The following is a 20,600-nucleotide window of genomic DNA, read 5'->3' as shown; positions in this document are numbered from 1 at the left end:
AACCTAACCCTAACCCTAATCCTAACCCTAATCCTAACCTAACCTAACCTAACCCTAACCTAACCTAACCCTAACCGTAACCTAACCCTAATCCTAACCCTAATCCTAACCCTAATCCTAACCTAACCCCAATCCTAACCTAACCCTAATCCTAACCTAACCTAACCCTAATCCTAACCCTAACGCTAATCCTAACCCTAAACCTAACCCCTAACCTCCAAATCACTTGATAATATTATAATTATGTAATATAATACACATTATTAGTTCGTAATACAATTTCACACAATGTTCTCCGAGGGCCGAATATACCGATTGAATTCGGCTGTCGGTAAATTCGGCCCCGTAAACATCGGCATATATATATACATATATATATTTATACGCATACCCTGTTCTCCAAATCACTTAATAATAATATAATTATGAAATTAATTCACATTAATAGTTGGTAATACATTTTTATAAAAAATTATCCGAGGGCAGAATTGACCGAGTAACCAGTGAATTGACCGGTGAATTCGGCCGTCGGTAAATTCGGTCCCCGTGAATATCCGCGCTATCTCCCGTGATTACGCGATCTACGCATACCCTGACATCCAAATCACTTAATAATAGTATAATTATGTAATTAATTCATGTTAACGGTTGGTAATACATTTTAATACAATATTCTCGGTGGGCCGAATTTACTGATGTAATGGCCGAATTTACTTTGGGGCGAGTTTACTGGAAACCCTGCTACTATAGTACCGTATGTCCGTATACTTCATAGTTTGTTATTGTTGCCATTGGCACAATGTGAATTTCATGGTTTGTGATTTTGATTGTTGCGTCATACTTTGCCTTTTTGGTTTTGCTTTTAAATCTGTTTAAATCCCTTTAGTGTGCCGATAACTCTTGAAAAGAGGCACCCGAAAAGTCTTCGAGTTAATAAATATTATTCTACAATGGATATGTATTGACTTACTGAGCGGTGGTATTCAAATCACTGCTCTGCGGTAAACTAATTACCAAACTATTCGAACCACCGTGATCACTTGAAGACGACAGCGGCGAATCTAGGCATACCGTTTCAGCCCACAAAACTGTTGTCAGATCCACGGATTTTGCTGCCAGTGGCTGAATTCGTTGTACTCACTGGCAGACAGTTGTGACGCTGAAGGATTTGTAAGACTCTTGAGACCTGGTGTAAAAGGCCATAGTAGCTGAACACCATATGCACAATACTAACAACAACAACAACCAAACTATTATCACGCGAGTGATTCCTAGATTTAGCAAATTATTTCACACTTTTTTTGCTGGAAGTACGACATACCGCCGCAGCCTATACCCGAAAGTGTGAATCACAGCCGCGCTCATAAGAATAACTATATATTGAAGTCGCGCTCACCGTAAACGTTAAGATTAACTCGAATCGGTCATATATAATAATTTGAAATAGTTCACATTGACTAAGGACCAATCACGTGACTATTTACCATACATGATGATACATGTTCAGCACCATGCCGCAGTTATACCCGCAACGTTAGTCAAATTATAGAGTACGTCATCCTCTACAGTCAAATCATCAACAATATATACCTAAAAGGTCACCATGTCACCGCGCATATACCTGAAAAGGTTACTCACCACCGCGAGTTTTCACGGCACCGTGCCGCCGCAGCCTATACCTGAAAGTACGAATCACCGCCGCAGCCAATATGACGTAATGGCACCATGCGACCGAGAGGGAGGGTCAAAAGGGTCACCATGCCACCACGAGTTTCGCGGCACCACGCCGCCGCACCCATAAGAGCCCAAGGCACACCCAGAGCGATCATATATACTACTGGTGAACGATATGGTTTTGCAGATTGTTCAGTTTGTTATTATTAGGGCGATTTTTTTACATGTCAAAATTGTAGCATTTCGTTTGTATCGTAGATTTTGCACTGTCGGTGAACTTATCATTTGATATTTTACAGAGAGAGAGAGAGAGAGAGAGAGAGAGAGGGAGAGAGAGAGAGAGAGAGAGAGAGTGAGAGAGAGAGAGAGAGAGAGAGAGAGATGGTATTCTTTTTCGCCCGATGAAGGGGAAAGATTTTCTTCATGAAATTATTGATATTTTATGTACATACTTGAATAAAAACCAATCAAACAGTACAGTACTTATCATCAATACGAACTTGATATATTGCAGCCGGTCAGCGGGCCGATAATAGTGCCGCTGGAGATATCCGATTGGTTGATATAGCTAGAATATGGCTGTGAAAGGAGACCCTGGGTGGTCGTCGGGCCCCCTTTAATGTGGCCTCCCAGTCCCCTGAAAGCGTATCATTCCATGAACGGAGCATGTGCCAAGACTCTGATAGGGACAAAATAAGCATGTTTGGCAAGCAAAGAATTCGATATCACACAAAAGCAGGATTGAAAACATGGGATGAGCATGACTTCAATACTGTGACTTGGACTCGGACTCGAGTCATAACAGTATGACTCGGACTTGACCCTTTAAACAGTGACTAGGACTCGGACTCGACTCGGTGATGAATTGAAAATGACTGGACTTGACTCGAGTCAAAACCACAAAAGTACGATTGACTCGTGACTCGGAACCATGTGACTTGGTTACAACCCTGATTTACATACCGGAAAGCGCGCATTCAATCATTAATTCCTATCAAATAGGCTATATCCAACACCATGTTTTTCACTACAGGTTGTACCACCTAAATTTCATATTTTACTTGAATGTATCGGTGTTTTATGGTTAATTCTGTTAGTACAATACCGCAACACCAACGGATAGCAAGGAAGAACCAATTAATGAGATAATTACAACTGTTTCTTATGCAGAAGCTAGCCAATCTGAGGTACGACATTACTCACAACACTCTTCGCGTACCACCTAGGAAGCTCTCGTGTACCACTGTGGTACGCGTGCCGGCGTACCACACTTTTAGAACCACTGACTAAATACTCATTACTGAATTTGCTCAACTCACACAAGCCACAGTCCCTATTTGCGAAATACATAGTGATCAATATTTTTCGAACCGCTCTATTGGCCATCGGTGTCGCGCAGAGTACGAAATTCCGGGTATGACGTATGACATATATCGCTTACCCAGGTTTAGCGCGTTATGTATGAGAATTGAGCAATTGGATCATGCTTAGTTTCAAAAATTCGGCATCAACGAGGCACCAATTCTTAATTTTGTGAAAGATTACCGTAAAATGTTGTGAATTCAGTGAAAAGCATTAACATATAGCATCTTATCAAATACACCTGAGCAACAGCTACTTTTCAAACAACCGGCCCCAGCTCCGGCTTCATCAGAATTTTATTTAGAGCTCCGGCTCCGCTGACAATACAGGTTCCGGGGCTCCAACACCTTGCTCCTGCTCCAGCTGAAAAGCCCTGGTTGCATAGGGATTAAAATTTATGTCTGACTCAGTGGCATTCGGTATTTAGTAGGGCATAATAGGGTAAATGCCAATGGAGTCGTTTTGCCCCATCCGTGTAGCAAAACGTCAAATTGATGGATATAGATCAGGGGTGGGCAACCTGCGGCCGTAGATGGAAATTTGTGCGGACGTAGAGATAGTTCAATTAGTATGTGTGCCGTCGACATGCAAATTGAAATTTCGAATTCACCCCCGAATTATTGAGAGATTTTATTCAATCTTAAATTATTCTTCGCGCTTCACGCTATTCAATGCGATCTCATTTTTCGATTCCGATTTCTGCAATGTAAGCCGAAATCGGAATGTGTGCTCTTCAAGAAAGAAATTTGTTTCCTGAACATTTGGGTGATTCCAATCTATTTCCACTAGACTAGACCGACAATCGTGAAGGGGGTCAAGAAATAACAGCATACAACAAAGTTACTAATAACAGCTGGCCCACCCGAAGATGCGATATCATTTATAACTTGCCCTACATTTTCGAAAGCACTCTCTCTATCAACTCTACTAGTGACTCTGATTACATGGGCAGCGAAAGGATTAATATTTGATAGTAATATGTGATACTATAGCTCATGCTATTAACCATGAAATCCATTCGTAAATTTGAAAAACCATAGCATATCACAGTGCCAATTCATAAGATTACCACTCGCGATTTCGGTGCGTATAATTGGCCGATACGAAAAGTAGAATAGTCCGAAGTTCGCCGGAAATGAACATGGGCACTGGACAGTTTAACATAATTAGTTCATTACGACTTTGCCCTGGAATGCGGCCCACCTCTGATATGGAAAAATGATAATTTTAAATATCATAATTGATATTTGGACTGCCCAGATGATCTTGGTGGAGTGGGGACCATATCTGGCGCGCAAATTCCGAAATTTAGTGGGTTTCTACTAGTTTGGTGGATGTTATGACATTTCTCACTTCTGCTAGGCGTTGTGCCTCTCCACCATATAGCTTGCATTACAAAGAGTAAAAACTAGTACGGAAGCATAAAGCCTCATTTCATGAATGAAACGTGGATAAAATCCTTAAAAGCGAACACTCAGCGTTACACGTGACATCCATTTGCTCTTCATAATATCATATAATATCCAATTTACAGTAGATAAGCATATCCGTATTCCTTCGCAAACATATGCATTCCTGTTCGATTCCGATTTCTGTACTTTGTCCAGGTCTTCTAACTCAGTTAAAAATGATTACGCGAATCGTACACGCACTCTTGAATCGCCTCACGTTGCGTCATAATTATGTTTATTGGTCTCCTATGTATTCGATGCTGCAAGAACGCAGCACACCAATCCATTGTTACCAAGGCATATATCATATGATATGCCGTGACGTCACTTCTACTTATCAAAACGTTTCCATGAGTACAACAGGTGAATTTCCTGGCAGCGATGACGATTTATACCACTGCGACTCGTCTTTGAATTGTTCAACGGATCGTCGCATCGTCGCTTACCTTCCGTCGCTTCTATGGATTCGTAAGTGACACACAAGAGAACTCTTTGCACTGAACATCCTCCCGCATATATCGCACTCATGCTTTTTTACTCCCGAGTGAATCCTGCCGTGTTGTCTCAAGTAGGATTTGACATTGAATATCTTCCCACATACTGCACACGGATATTTCGTTCCCGTGTGGACGGAATAGTGAGCCGAAAGGTTTGATTTTTGCCGAAACACTTTACCGCATGTATCGCACTCATATACTTTCGTGTTTAAGTGGGCCGACTCCATGTGTATCTGAGCGTACGGCTTCGATCTGAATACTTTACCACAAATCTCACATGCAAACTCTTTTAATCCGGTGTGAAATTTCATGTGTGCTCCCATTTGAAATTTGTCGGCGAATGGTTTCGCACATACCTCGCACTCAAACTCTTCCAATCCGACGTGAATGTTCATGTGTCTTTCCATATATTTGAGATTGACGCGTTTCCCACACACCTCGCATTGGTATTTTGCGTCCATGTGTGCGGCATAATGATGTCTTAGATGAGTCTCTTGCAGAAAAGCCTTCGCGCATATATCGCACTCATAGTTTGTCCTTTTCCAGTGTATCACCTTCACGTGCCCGTTAAGGTTCGACTTCCAACGAAATGCTTTCCCGCAGATTTCACACTTATGTTCCTTATCTCTGGTGTGAATCAAATAATGTATTTTCAGTTGAGATCTTGTTTTAAAAACTTTTTTGCATACACGACATTGGTACTTTTCCGCTCCAGTATGAATTGAATAATGACTTCTCAGGTCAGAATGTTGTCGGAAACCTTTTCCGCATATATCACACTCGTAATCCTTCGCCTCAGTATGGATCGAACAATGGCTGCTCAGGTCAGAATGTTGTCGGAAACCTTTTCCGCATATATCACACTCGTAATCCTTCGCCTCAGTATGGATCGAATAATGAACTCTAAGATGAGATTTCTGCACGAAACCTTTTCCACATATATCACACTCGGAATCCTTCGCCTCAGTATGAATCGAATAATGACATCTCAGATAAGATTTCTTCCCGAATCCTTTGCCGCATATCTGACACTCATGGTAATTTTTCGTTCCAATATGACTCAAATAATGTGCTTTCAAATGTTCCTTCTTTATGAAACCTTTCCCGCATATTTCGCACTCAAACGCTTTTATCCCGGCGTGGATGCTCACGTGTGTCCTCAACTTCTATTTAGTGTTGAATGATCTCCCGCATATGCCGCACTTACAATCTTTCTTTATCGTGTGGAACGCGAGATGAGTTATTAGGTAAGGCCTCTGCACAAAGCTTTTTCCGCATACGTCGCACTCAAACTCCTTCGACACGGCGTGAATTTTCATGTGTCTTGTCAGATAGGATTTGATGATGAAACTTTTCCCGCATACCTCGCAAATATGATCATCGCAGCCGTTACGAAGTCGGAAAGGGTTCATTTCAAAAGATTATAGCTTGAAAAGTAGAATTATATCACCTTCAACTTCTAATCAAAAGTAGAAGTAGCAATATTTAGAGCAAGCCAAAGCTACATGTAGTAGAAGTGGGAGGTAGGGGTATGAGAACTATTGAATTGAGTAGCCTGAACAAGTTGATGTATGATATCAGCGCAGAATATTCACCATGAGAATAGCTTCTATTTTCGAAACAATCTGTTACGACCGTGCTCAATCTTACATTGCATATCTGTTATGTAATTTCCCTAGCCAAAGTGATGAGAATCTACTTGAATATCAATTTCCACGGGAAAGCACCTACGTTTCGAAACATGGGGAATATTGTTCTTTAACTGTTGACGTGGAAGTGGAAACATCATCCGAACGTGAGAACGTGGGAACTGATCAACGTAACCAAACTCCACATGAGTAACGCGAGTAATTCGAAAGGGTACACGTCATTTGTTATTGATCTCCTAAATTACGAAAATTCCAGACATTTAGGCCTATTATAGTACATGGGGCTCTCAAACCGGGGGTCGATAACCTGACTTATATTTTTTTAATTAGAGAAATCACGAGGCAGTGTCGCTTCATAACTGCCAAAACTCCTGGACTCACCTAAACAATATGGCCGTATGAGATTTAGTATTCTGCTGTGCAAATTCATTTTAATTGCCAAATTGCCTAACCAATAAAACATATATTGCGGTTTTAAAATGCTTTGTTGAGACGGTGGAAAAAAATTGTTTGCAAAAATCCTGAGATATATAAATAACCGATATTCCAGAATAATTCGAGATGAGCTGATAAAAATGACTAGGCTGGACGTTATATGTGCATCGAAATATGTTTCTCAATTGTTTTCGCATATATGTTGCGATCACTCTCAACGGTGATGTCGACGGAAGCGGTACGCTTTATTATCACATTCGCCACCATATATCTTTGTGGATTTTTGGCACTCATTCATATCAAATCGACGCCGAGGATTTTCAAGAAACGGCCGCGGCTTTCAAGAAATACAGTTACATAATTTGCTTTGAAATAGTAAAAGTCTTCCAAATTTCTACATAACTACTATGCGGTTATTTGAAAGAAAAGTCGTTTTATTGCTTTTCATCACTGGCATTCACACAAGTTAGATGACGGTGACATGATAATTGAGATAGATTTGAACTAAAATTGGGGATCCGCGGTGGTACAAAAAGTGTCCTCAAAGACATAAAGGTGGAGAACCACTGTTCTAGTATTTTCCCTCGGAGGCAGTTTTAATACTAACATTACGGACATCTGGACGTATGGCAACCCTACGATAGCTCAGTGATACTTAATTCAATGATGACAAACCCTCTGGTAGTCAACATCTCAACTTTGAAATATAAACTGGGCATGGATGACACCTGATCACATTCAGTAGCGCAAAATATCATTATAATTCCCCGGGCATTACAAAAATAATATCGAAACACCCACCACACTACTACACTTGTGAACTGCCAACCAGGGCATGGTATGGTATGGTATGGAACGAGGATTTTCCATACTCCATACTTGCCTTACTCTCTCCATACCATACTTGCAATTTTCCATACCATACCAACATTGTTCCATTTTCCATATCATACTTGATACATATTCCATACTTTCAAATACTTTAATATCATAAGTATAGTACCTTTTCTAGCACTTGTATTATTGATATTTTGGATGTCATTATCGCTTAAACTAGCCATGATGCGAATCTAATTCCTGGTAATAGTTTTACAGAGTCCGTTTTGGTGAGGTTTACTTCACGGTGGTGAGGTACCGTGTACGTCTACTCTACAGCTCCCGCGAGCAAAATGGGATAGTCAGCAGATTGTTATCTAGGACCGTCCATAAGGACGGACAACATATACGACCCGCGGGCCCGTGACCTCAGTCGGCCGAGATTCCCCACTACTTGCCTAAACGTCAGATTTTAGTGACTGTATGACTGTTATTAGATACGTGTTCGCACTGCGCAGCGTGTGAGAGCGTCCATGGAGCTTATGCGTAAGTTTGTCGAAGCGAGAAGACTTGCATTATCGGCATGTACGATGTACTCAACCCTAATGAATTGATATCTTGGTAAATTTTGGGTACCGGGCTTATCAAACGATTTGAAATCTTAAGTAAGGATTGCACCGTGAGTTTATTGATCAGAGAGAAGCAGACATGGCGGCGACTATGACAATACTGTTCTCAAACCCGCATTGTCTTCGTCATTATCGGCGAGAAATGGCGCTGAAGTAACATTGCTGTCGTCAAAATACATTCATGAAATACGATCTATTCCTTGTACATATGGGCGAATAATGTATCGATTCAGCAATCCGACCCGCCAAGTAGCCTAACTTAGTTTTCCTATATCCGGCCCGCCGATTGGAGAAGTTGCCCGCCCCTGCTCCATAAGAATATCATCACATTTCCGGTACACTGGCATGAGGAACATGCAAATTTGAAGTAAATATTCGCAAAATAATTTATACTATAGGCGAACCCATAAAATATCCCAGCTACAGGCGAGCAATACTGCAGCGATCTGCCTGATTTTTAGTACAGTATTTGGTTGGGGTTAGCGTGGCAAGAATTTCGAATGGTATTCTGATCCCTGATCTATAATCCTAGTGAGAGAGCGTTTGAAATATGACCAATATAATATCACGGTTTGTAAATAGTGTAAATGTGAAGACAATGTTTCAGAAAAAATGTAATTATCAATTGAGCAATTAGTACGTTGCATCATGATTCCTTGTAAGCTGTCGTCACTCAAGGAATGAGGTAGTTGGAGTAGTATACATTACCAATTATTGCGTCACATGACAGAAGTAGTAGGGTTTGATCAAATATACGCCCGCCAATCCCAGAAGGCCACGTCGCCTTAATTGCCACGCCTACATTGCCACATCATCCGCCCATTGCCGCACCTATAGCACACCTATTGCCACATCATCCGCCCATTGCCACATCACCTGCCACATTCATCTGTGTCACATCATCAAGCCCCACACCTATAGTGCCACATCATCCATTGCCACATCATCACCGCATTGATTGCAGCATCTATATGACGCACAGCGCCTGATCTAGGTTGTAGGTTCGAACCCTATAGTCACCACATGTCATACTATTCCGCGCTTTTCGTATCTTCTAACACTTTACTCAGTCTCATTGAAATAGCATTGTATAGTGTACGAGTTCATTTTATTTCGAAAAAAGAGCATATCAATGATATCGTTGATCGTCATTGCGTCGATTCGCGTGCTGAAATCCTCCAGATCGGTTGATGTTTCGAGGTACACCGCTTTGCTGCCATCCGACGCTGCGATCCGAGTTCTTGCGTTCGATCTGACCGTTTTGTTTGCCGCATTTGCTGTATCTGAAGTAGAGTTTCAGCGTCGTTATTCGCTATAAGCCGAGAAATGCACCTTCGCGCAATTTATATAGCCAAACGCATTAACTTTACTGCATCTGAAGTAGAATTTCAGCGTCGTTATTTGTTATAAGCCGAGAAATGTACCTTCGCGCAATTTTACAGGCGGTCTCACACACTTTGCTGCGTCTGAAGTAAAATTTCAGCGTCGTTGTTTGCTATAAGTCGGGAAATTAGAGTCGCTGCTTCGCACCATTTACAGGCAGTCTCACACACTTTGCAGCATCTGAGCTTCATACTAATACATGCATAATTTTTGCATGACGAGAATAGGGTAATACGGTCAATAAACGCCGGAGGCGAGTCATTTAAACCTTGTTGCTAGATAATACCGCTTTCGGCTACAACAAAGTTGCCCTGCAACAAAAAATAGAAGCCCTGATGATCATGCAGAGGAAAGTTCAATTATACATCGAATTATTCGAATAGACTATCTACATTGTGTAGGTATGAAGTGAAATAGAACGGAGTTCACGCAAAAGTTGCTATTGATCATATACCAAGCTTGCTTTCAGAGCTGGAAACTAAATGCATATGAAAATTTACCTAGGTTTTCCCCACACGCATCAAATGTAGGCCTACTCAAGTGTTTATGAGGTGGCGAATAGTAGGTTGTTGGCATGCAAGGACGTCACATAGAATTGTGGAGTTTTCTGTAAACTATAATCCAGTGATCTATTTTCAATCACTATATTTTTCAATAATCTAAACTAAGTACTGTTAGTAGGCAAACCCTAGGAAAGTATCCTCTGATAAAAGCAGGAGTAATTTGTTATCCGTGAAATTAATAGATGGTGCGCAATATGAGCGGTGCCGCGATGACTGACAAATACTTTGAAATAATGTATAGAAGTAGCGATTTCGAACTACGTAAAAGTTAGTCCAGCTCACGCATTTTCCATTTTCAAAAGTCAAAACACGACATTTTTGTAAAATGAATACTAATTTTAATAAAAAATAGGAAAAAAAGAGCGAAAAATTACATTTTATCCCGGAACGCAACAAGAAAAATCGTATGAATTTGTAAACTACTTATTCATGACATAATATTAATTCTACTTGTACACTTTTTCACATTTTATAACACTTTTAGTAGTACTTAACAGTTTCAGTTTTAAATAAACTAATCGAAAAATTCGGTAACCAATTTCGCGTAGGCTATGCATACAGATGAGGAACGTTACATCAACGCGTGTTAACTAGTTGTATTATGTAGCTTGTAATTCATGCAAGTAAGTCGGACAAATTCGTCGCATGAACACGACTCTAATGGACATAAAGAAATGAAAATTTTGTAAAGTAGATATTTTTCGGTATGCTAAATTCGGCTACGCGGTGCTAGTCTTCTTGGCCGCATGAAATAGGATGTTTTAGCTTCAACCTCAACGCATTAGCAAACCGAATTTAAATATAGGCGATAAATAATATACAGTAGCTCCAATTTTAATGAAAAAATAAAAATAAAAAAGCCCACTAACTTTGAAATCTCTACTTGTACTTGTATTCGAGCAGAATTGCGACCGATGCATTAATGACTTTAATACTATGTACGGTGAATTATCCACACCTATGAGTCGAAATGTTGTTAAGTAACTCATGTTTTCAACATAACCTAAACGCAAAGTTGACGAATTTCCATGTTGATCAAATACCACAACTTTTTCTTGCTTTCTGAGTTGGTAACTAAGCGCATCACAGAATTTACCCAAAAAAGTCGGTACTCCGAAAATTTTGTAAAGTAGAGCTTTTGGCGTTGGACGTAAGTTCCAATGAACAAGTGTTCGCGTAGGTTCGAGGTCTGAATGAGTCTTTTAAAGTAGATAGAAACGAAAAAACTAATCGAAAAAATTTACGAAGTTTTGATGCGGCATATTTAGGTTTTTTAAAAATAAATACGATTCGAAAGATTGTTAACTAGCTTATGTTTTCGACATAAGATAAGCGTGAAGTGTACAAATTTCGATGTTGCGCAAATACACAAACTTTGCTTGCTTTCAGAGCTGACAACTAAATGCAAGATAGACTTTACGCAAAAAACTTATACTTGAGCACTACGAAATGTACAAGTACTTCACCTTTACACGACGTTTTTTGTAAAATGAATACTAATTTAAATAAAAATAAAAAAGAGCGAAAAACTACATTTTATCCCGGAACGCGACATGAGAAATCGTTTCGATAATATCCAACATGCTGGTTCACTTCGAGGGTAATTTGTAAAACTGAAATATTGCAAGGTAGGACTTCGCAAATTTTCGATTTATTTTTGCTATTTTTAAATTTCGTTAGTTCTTCGCCTTCAAATATCATCCAATTTCGCGTAGGCTATGCATACAAATGAGGAACGTTACATCAACGCGTGTTAACTAGTTGTATTATGTAGCTTGTAATTCATGCAAGTAAGTCGGGCAAATTCGTCGCATGAACACGACTCTAAGGGACATAAAGAAATGAAAATTTTGTAAAGTAGATATTTTTCGGTATGCTAAATTCGGATACGCGGTGCTAGTCTTCTTGGCCGCATGAAATAGGATGTTTAGCTTCAACCTCAACGCATTAGCACACCGAATTTAAATATAGGCGATTAATAATATACAGTAGCTCCAATTTAATTGAAAAAATAAAAAAGCGCGAAAAAATTGCATTTATCCTGGAACGCACCAAGAAAAACCGTGTGAATTTGTAAAGTAGTTAGAAAACTAAACTATTCCGCTACACTAAAGACTTTGACAATCCGGATTTTGTATGGTGTATACTAATTTTACATTGCGGAGTATTCATTATTATGTAGCTTGTACCTCATGCAAGTAAGTCGGACAAATTCGCCGCATGAACACGACTCTAATGGACATAACGAAATGAAAATTTTGTCAAGTAGATCTTTTTCAGTATGCTAAATGTGATGTTGTTCCATACCGAATAGCACTCGTCAAGGTTATACAAGCATAACCCTGGTTTCAACACTTTTACAGCGATTCTTCTTGCTTCCTATAACATCCCACTCGAAGCCCTCGTTATTAGACTATGATCTCAGCCTGAGCTATGTCTTGAAGCCTACGGGACTCTGCAAATTGTTTCGATTTAAGGAAGCCCATTTCACTTAATGTATCGATGTCTACGGTACTCTACAAAATTTTCTGATTAATTCTCCCTATGTTAATTTACCATAAGAAAGACAATTTGACTCCTAAAGTCCGAAATACTTGTTCGCTTGAGCTAAGCCGCAGCGCCTGGAGTGGAATTTCATAGTTCTTGTAAAAAGTTGTTTGTACACAATATATGTTTAAGGTAAGTCCTACTCATTCATGATTTCGTCCGAGTTTGTATTTTAGTAGTATATACTAATTTACGATACCGCGTTTGTAACTTATGCAAGTACAGGAATATCATAGTTCTTGAACCGTGCTCAATGCTTAATAGACCATTTTTGCTATTTTTCATTACCATAAGTCATTCTGGACCGCGTAAACGCATTGTACGATATAGATGAAACTTATGCAAATCCTAGGATCCTCATTTTCAAAGTAGCTTAGATATCGAAATAAGCTCTGACTCGCTATTCTCCTCATAGCATGGAATTATCACGAGTATCACCTTCGATCACTGAAGAAAAGGATGAAATACTTTAAGTAGTACTTAACAGTTTCGGAATATAAACTAATCGAAAAATTCGGTAATCAATTTCGCTTAGGCTATGCATACAAATGAGGAAAGTTACATCAACGCGTGTTAACGAGTTTTATCGAGTTATCGAATGATTTTTTTCTTACATCAAAATAACTAAAATGTGTAACTACATTAAAACGTATCTAAATGAGCTCCAGGGCATTGCGATTATGCAGCATACCAAATTGCATCACACATTTCATGATGTAACAACTTTAAAACTAACGCAGTTCTATAGCAACTTTTGCCTAAATCTGTTTTCGGTAGCGTGTACATATACATAGTCAGCTTTAATAACAGAATTACCATGCTAATATGTGACTCCTCACCTTGAAACTTGGTACGTAGTTGTATTGTTTATGCAGTATACCAAATTTCCTCACGCATTTCATAATGGAACAACTTTAAAACTATCGCGGCTCTACATCAACTTTTTGCGTACATCTGTTTTGCGGGAGCGTATAGCACGTACCTATACATAGTCAACTTTAATAACGGAATTACCATGCTTAACATTGCATCCCAACTCTAAACTTGATACGTAGTTGTAGGACGTTATGGCAATGCACCATGCTAAATTTCATCACACATCTAATGATGGAACACCTTTAAAACTAACGCAGTCGAATACCGACTTTTACGCATATCTGTTTTGCGTGAACATAGCATATACCTATCCATATTCAATTTTAATAGCAGAATTACCGTGTTAAACATTGAATTCCCACCGTGGAAGTTGGTACGCGGTTATAGGACAGTATAACAATGAACCATACCAAATTCCATCACACATTTCATGATGCTGGAACAACTTTAAAACTAACGCGGCTCTACATCGACTTTTTGCGTACATCTGTTTTGCGGGAGCGTATAGCACGTACCTATACATAGTCAACTTTAATAACGGAATTACCATGCTTAACATTGAATCCCAAGTCCAAACTTGATACGTAGTTGTAGGATATTATGGCAATGCACCATGCTAAATTTCATCACACATCTAATGATGGAACACCTTTAAAACTAACGCAGTCGAATACCGACTTTTACGCATATCTGTTTTGCGTGGACATAGCATATACCTATACATAGTCAATTTTAATAGCAGAATTACCGTGTTAAACATTGAACTCCTACCTTGGAAGTTGGTACGCGGTTATAGGACATTATAACAATGCACCATACCAAATCCCATCACACAAAAACTCGTAGATACTCAAGTAGAAGGCGCACCCATAAATATATACTCGACTGCAAGTGGAAGTCGTGATTCTCAAGTAAGCAAAATGTAAGTATTCATGAGTTGGTTTAAATGAAGATTGTCAAGTATAAGTAGCATAAACATCATATTTGTAGTAGCATGTCCTCAAGATATTTTCAGTTCGGTCTAATTTCACGCTGCTTACCAATTTACAAGCCGCAGTGCGAATTAGCATTCATAGAAATTGTACATAATTTTTGCATGTCGGGTGTTTAAGGTAATTCCTACGCATTCATGATTTCGTCCGAGTTTGTATTTTAGTAATAATTTACGATACCGCGTTTGTAACTTGTGTAAGTAGGCCTTCAGGAATATCATAGTTCTTGAACCGTGCTCAATGCTCAATAGACCATTTTTGCTATTTTTCATCCCCATAAGTCATTCTGAATCGCGTAAACGCATCGTACGATATAGATGAAAGTTATGCAAATCCTAGGATCCTCATTTTCAAAGTAGCCTAGATCTCGAAATAAGCTCTGACTCGCTATTTTCCTCAAAGCATGGAATTACCACGAGTATCACCTTCGATCGCTGAAGAAAAGGATGAGATTATATCCGAAGCACATTCCTTGACCAGGAATTTTATCATGTACGAACTCGATGGCTCATGCGTTAAGGTAAATACGAAAGCAGAGAGAACCTTACGTCGAGTCGGGGATGAAATGTTCGAGCGACATCGAACTGTCCTAAACGCAGTCTCCAAACGTCTCCGCTATAGCGATGTCGAAGTCAATGAAAAATATAAAGAATATTCACCCGATGAGCGAATGTTCCTGATGATAGCTGATGAAATTTGCAAAGATACCAAAGAAAATTGGGGCAGGATTGTCGCCCTTTTTGTGTTCGGTAGCATTCTTGCTCGCAAGAACGAGGATGAACATCATGGGGAGCATATAGAAGCTATCATACAGACAGTCGGAAATTACATTGCTAGCAGAAGACTAAAGTGGATAGTGCGAAATGGAGGATGGGTGGGTGATTTACATGCTTTGCTTAGGATTTATAAATTATCTTTTAGCATGAGATATATAGTGTATCCGCTCCCCAGAGCCCATATCATCTCTCGATGATGAAACTCAGCTTTACCTTCCAATTCGGTTCCCGATACGATAACTTTCATCCGTATGATCATTAAGGCTTCTATTTTTGTTTTAGGATGGCTTTGTAGAATTCTTTGATAATACCGCTTTCGACTACAATAAAGTTTGGAAGGGACTCGTGTTTGTCGGGATCGGACTGACATCTATTGCAATGGCATTATCAAGATAATGGATGTTCGCGTGTTTTGTCTCATGTAATATTTTAAGAATAAAATTCTTCATCGTTTAATTGCATCCATTTTACTGTAGGACCTATACAGTTTCTTCTGAGAATACTCGAAGGATTGTACCCATATGGAAACCTTCTTTATACTTTTAATTTTTCTAATTTCTACAGCTACGTAAGGAAATTGTTAGGATTACCCAGAATACATTGCAGGTCAAATTTGATTCGATTACGAGCATTATAGCGACAGAGATTTACGATAGTGTAAAATGACCTACCTTACGATATCAAATTTCGTCTTCTCTCCGAGTGGAAATCTCATGTTATATAATATTGTCCATACCGAACAAATATAAATTTGCCTGTGCTGTTGCTTTGCAAGAATACTTCGCTCACATAGTAACCAATTTCTGGTGGATCCCGAATCGATATAGACAGAAGTGCGGAAAGTTACATTGACATGTCTTAACTTCTGCCATAGAAGTTGCGTTTCTGACTACTTAAAAGTTGCTAGAGCTCACGCTGTTTTATCGTCGTATTGACGTTCGTTTTGAAAAGTATAGCATGCTCAGTGGTTCATGTTCACATTATACAGTTAATTAGGTTTTGCGCAAAGAAAAATAAAATTCACGCAAAAGTCGCTATTGCTCCGCGATGATTTTGATGTTGTTCCATGCCGATTTGGGAGGTAGTACACTTTGTCTTAACTTCTGCCATAGAAGTTGCGTTTCTGACTACTTAAAAGTTGCTAGAGCTCACGCTGTTTTATCGTCGTATTGATGTTCGTTTTGAAAAGTAGCATGCTCAATGGTTCATGTTCACATTATTCAGTTTAATTAGGTTTAGCGCAAAGAAAAATAAAATTCACGCAAAAGTCGCTATTGCTCCGCGATGATTTTGATGTTGTTCCATGCCGATTTGGGAGGTAGTACACTTAATTTCGTAAAGTACGCATATTCGCGGCGTGTTCAATTAACTCATGTGGCTCTAAAATGTAGTAAGCAGGGTGATGGGTATTCGTTGAGTTGAATAACCATAAAAAATATTCCCGCGCCCTCCTAAACCCAACTATTCCTAACCCCTACAACCTAGGGCGCGGGAATATTTTTTATGGTTATTCAACTCAACGAATACCCATCACCCTGCTTACTACATTTTAGAGCCACATGAGTTAATTGAACACGCCGCGAATATGCGTACTTTACGAAATTAAGTGTACTACCTCCCAAATCGGCATGGAACAACATCAAAATCATCGCGGAGCAATAGCGACTTTTGCGTGAATTTTATTTTTCTTTGCGCTAAACCTAATTAAACTGAATAATGTGAACATGAACCATTGAGCATGCTACTTTTCAAAACGAACATCAATACGACGATAAAACAGCGTGAGCTCTAGCAACTTTTAAGTAGTCAGAAACGCAACTTCTATGGCAGAAGTTAAGACAAAGTGTACTACCTCCCAAATCGGCATGGAACAACATCAAAATCATCGCGGAGCAATAGCGACTTTTGCGTGAATTTTATTTTTCTTTGCGCAAAACCTAATTAACTGTATAATGTGAACATGAACCATTGAGCATGCTATACTTTTCAAAACGAACGTCAATACGACGATAAAACAGCGTGAGCTCTAGCAACTTTTAAGTAGTCAGAAACGCAACTTCTATGGCAGAAGTTAAGACATGTCAATGTAACTTTCCGCACTTCTGTCTATATCGATTCGGGATCCACCAGAAATTGGTTACTATGTGAGCGAAGTATTCTTGCAAAGCAACAGCACAGGCAAATTTATATTTGTTCGGTATGGACAATATTATATAACATGAGATTTCCACTCGGAGAGAAGACGAAATTTGATATCGTAAGGTAGGTCATTTTACACTATCGTAAATCTCTGTCGCTATAATGCTCGTAATTGAATCAAATTTGACCTGCAATGTATTCTGGGTAATCCTAACAATTTCCTTACGTAGCTGTAGAAATTAGAAAAAATAAAAGTATAAAGAAGGTTTCCATATGGGTACAATCCTTCGAGTATTCTCAGAAGAAACTGTATAGGTCCTACAGTAAAATGGATGCAATTAAACGATGAAGAATTTTATTCTTAAAATATTACATGAGACAAAACACGCGAACATCCATTATCTTGATAATGCCATTGCAATAGATGTCAGTCCGATCCCGACAAACACGAGTCCCTTCCAAACTTTATTGTAGTCGAAAGCGGTATTATCAAAGAATTCTACAAAGCCATCCTACAACAAAAATAGAAGCCTTAATGATCATACGGATGAAAGTTATCGTATCGGGAACCGAATTGGAAGGTAAAGCTGAGTTTCATCATCGAGAGATGATATGGGCTCTGGGGAGCGGATACACTATATATCTCATGCTAAAAGATAATTTATAAATCCTAAGCAAAGCATGTAAATCACCCACCCATCCTCCATTTCGCACTATCCACTTTAGTCTTCTGCTAGCAATGTAATTTCCGACTGTCTGTATGATAGCTTCTATATGCTCCCCATGATGTTCATCCTCGTTCTTGCGAGCAAGAATGCTACCGAACACAAAAAGGGCGACAATCCTGCCCCAATTTTCTTTGGTATCTTTGCAAATTTCATCAGCTATCATCAGGAACATTCGCTCATCGGGTGAATATTCTTTATATTTTTCATTGACTTCGACATCGCTATAGCGGAGACGTTTGGAGACTGCGTTTAGGACAGTTCGATGTCGCTCGAACATTTCATCCCCGACTCGACGTAAGGTTCTCTCTGCTTTCGTATTTACCTTAACGCATGAGCCATCGAGTTCGTACATGATAAAATTCCTGGTCAAGGAATGTGCTTCGGATATAATCTCATCCTTTTCTTCAGCGATCGAAGGTGATACTCGTGGTAATTCCATGCTTTGAGGAAAATAGCGAGTCAGAGCTTATTTCGAGATCTAGGCTACTTTGAAAATGAGGATCCTAGGATTTGCATAACTTTCATCTATATCGTACGATGCGTTTACGCGATTCAGAATGACTTATGGGGATGAAAAATAGCAAAAATGGTCTATTGAGCATTGAGCACGGTTCAAGAACTATGATATTCCTGAAGGCCTACTTACACAAGTTACAAACGCGGTATCGTAAATTATTACTAAAATACAAACTCGGACGAAATCATGAATGCGTAGGAATTACCTTAAACACCCGACATGCAAAAATTATGTACAATTTCTATGAATGCTAATTCGCACTGCGGCTTGTAAATTGGTAAGCAGCGTGAAATTAGACCGAACTGAAAATATCTTGAGGACATGCTACTACAAATATGATGTTTATGCTACTTATACTTGACAATCTTCATTTAAACCAACTCATGAATACTTACATTTTGCTTACTTGAGAATCACGACTTCCACTTGCAGTCGAGTATATATTTATGGGTGCGCCTTCTACTTGAGTATCTACGAGTTTTTGTGTGATGGGATTTGGTATGGTGCATTGTTATAATGTCCTATAACCGCGTACCAACTTCCAAGGTAGGAGTTCAATGTTTAACACGGTAATTCTGCTATTAAAATTGACTATGTATAGGTATATGCTATGTCCACGCAAAACAGATATGCGTAAAAGTCGGTATTCGACTGCGTTAGTTTTAAAGGTGTTCCATCATTAGATGTGTGATGAAATTTAGCATGGTGCATTGCCATAATATCCTACAACTACGTATCAAGTTTGGACTTGGGATTCAATGTTAAGCATGGTAATTCCGTTATTAAAGTTGACTATGTATAGGTACGTGCTATACGCTCCCGCAAAACAGATGTACGCAAAAAGTCGATGTAGAGCCGCGTTAGTTTTAAAGTTGTTCCAGCATCATGAAATGTGTGATGGAATTTGGTATGGTTCATTGTTATACTGTCCTATAACCGCGTACCAACTTCCACGGTGGGAATTCAATGTTTAACACGGTAATTCTGCTATTAAAATTGAATATGGATAGGTATATGCTATGTTCACGCAAAACAGATATGCGTAAAAGTCGGTATTCGACTGCGTTAGTTTTAAAGGTGTTCCATCATTAGATGTGTGATGAAATTTAGCATGGTGCATTGCCATAATGTCCTACAACTACGTATCAAGTTTAGAGTTGGGATGCAATGTTAAGCATGGTAATTCCGTTATTAAAGTTGACTATGTATAGGTACGTGCTATACGCTCCCGCAAAACAGATGTACGCAAAAAGTTGATGTAGAGCCGCGATAGTTTTAAAGTTGTTCCATTATGAAATGCGTGAGGAAATTTGGTATACTGCATAAACACTACAACTACGTACCAAGTTTCAAGGTGAGGAGTCACATATTAGCATGGTAATTCTGTTATTAAAGCTGACTATGTATATGTACACGCTACCGAAAACAGATTTAGGCAAAAGTTGCTATAGAACTGCGTTAGTTTTAAAGTTGTTACATCATGAAATGTGTGATGCAATTTGGTATGCTGCATAATCGCAATGCCCTGGAGCTCATTTAGATACGTTTTAATGTAGTTACACATTT

The 20,600-nt window shown here is 39.1% G+C and overlaps 4 protein-coding genes and 1 long non-coding RNA gene across 5 annotated transcripts in view; 2 read left to right on the top strand and 3 right to left on the bottom strand.

The window, feature by feature from the left end:
• LOC145435040 (beta-1,4-galactosyltransferase 2-like) overlaps nucleotides 1–20,600 on the top strand; it is a 389,801-nt gene that overhangs the window by 246,744 nt on the left and 122,457 nt on the right. The window lies entirely within an intron of this gene.
• On the bottom strand, nucleotides 4,240–6,396 carry LOC145441448 (uncharacterized). Its single transcript, XM_080319318.1, has 2 exons — nucleotides 6,265–6,396; nucleotides 4,240–6,150 (listed from the first exon to the last, which is right to left on the bottom strand). The coding sequence occupies exons 1-2, from the start codon at nucleotides 6,394–6,396 to the stop codon at nucleotides 4,930–4,932; spliced, it is 1,353 nt and encodes a 450-aa protein (XP_080175444.1). The 3' UTR covers nucleotides 4,240–4,929.
• On the bottom strand, nucleotides 9,600–10,615 carry LOC145435306 (uncharacterized). The gene is made up of 2 exons (XR_013913802.1): nucleotides 9,938–10,615; nucleotides 9,600–9,796 (listed from the first exon to the last, which is right to left on the bottom strand). It is a non-coding gene; the product is annotated as an uncharacterized LOC145435306 (long non-coding RNA).
• On the top strand, nucleotides 14,792–16,633 carry LOC145446822 (induced myeloid leukemia cell differentiation protein Mcl-1 homolog). The gene is made up of 2 exons (XM_080325200.1): nucleotides 14,792–15,748; nucleotides 15,933–16,633. The coding sequence occupies exons 1-2, from the start codon at nucleotides 15,278–15,280 to the stop codon at nucleotides 16,044–16,046; spliced, it is 585 nt and encodes a 194-aa protein (XP_080181326.1). The 5' UTR covers nucleotides 14,792–15,277; the 3' UTR covers nucleotides 16,047–16,633.
• LOC145439005 (induced myeloid leukemia cell differentiation protein Mcl-1 homolog) lies at nucleotides 18,072–19,442 on the bottom strand. Its single transcript, XM_080316427.1, has 2 exons — nucleotides 18,486–19,442; nucleotides 18,072–18,301 (listed from the first exon to the last, which is right to left on the bottom strand). Exons 1-2 carry the CDS (start codon nucleotides 18,954–18,956, stop codon nucleotides 18,188–18,190), a joined length of 585 nt encoding a protein of 194 aa, XP_080172553.1. The 5' UTR covers nucleotides 18,957–19,442; the 3' UTR covers nucleotides 18,072–18,187.

This window comes from Botryllus schlosseri, chromosome 1, assembly GCF_051294905.1.
Source record: "Botryllus schlosseri isolate E-star chromosome 1, Bs_hap1, whole genome shotgun sequence".
NCBI classification, from domain to species: domain Eukaryota; kingdom Metazoa; phylum Chordata; class Ascidiacea; order Stolidobranchia; family Styelidae; genus Botryllus; species Botryllus schlosseri.
The sequence above is the reverse complement of the archived record's forward strand: the minus strand, read 5'-3'. Positions and strand labels throughout refer to the sequence as shown.

Excerpts from the sequence above, each read along its gene's own strand:
- LOC145439005 (XM_080316427.1), bottom strand. The coding sequence starts at position 18,956 with ATGGAATTACCACGAGTATCACCTTCGATCGCTGAAGAAAAGGATGAG. Across the intron at positions 18,302-18,485 it reads TAGTGCGAAATGGAGGATGG|GATGGCTTTGTAGAATTCTT; the intron begins GTGGGTGATTTA and ends TTTTTGTTGTAG.
- LOC145441448 (XM_080319318.1), bottom strand. The coding sequence starts at position 6,396 with ATGAACCCTTTCCGACTTCGTAACGGCTGCGATGATCATATTTGCGAG. Across the intron at positions 6,151-6,264 it reads CGAAGGAGTTTGAGTGCGAC|AAGTTGAGGACACACGTGAG; the intron begins GTATGCGGAAAA and ends AACACTAAATAG.
- LOC145446822 (XM_080325200.1), top strand. The coding sequence starts at position 15,278 with ATGGAATTACCACGAGTATCACCTTCGATCGCTGAAGAAAAGGATGAG. Across the intron at positions 15,749-15,932 it reads TAGTGCGAAATGGAGGATGG|GATGGCTTTGTAGAATTCTT; the intron begins GTGGGTGATTTA and ends TTTTTGTTTTAG.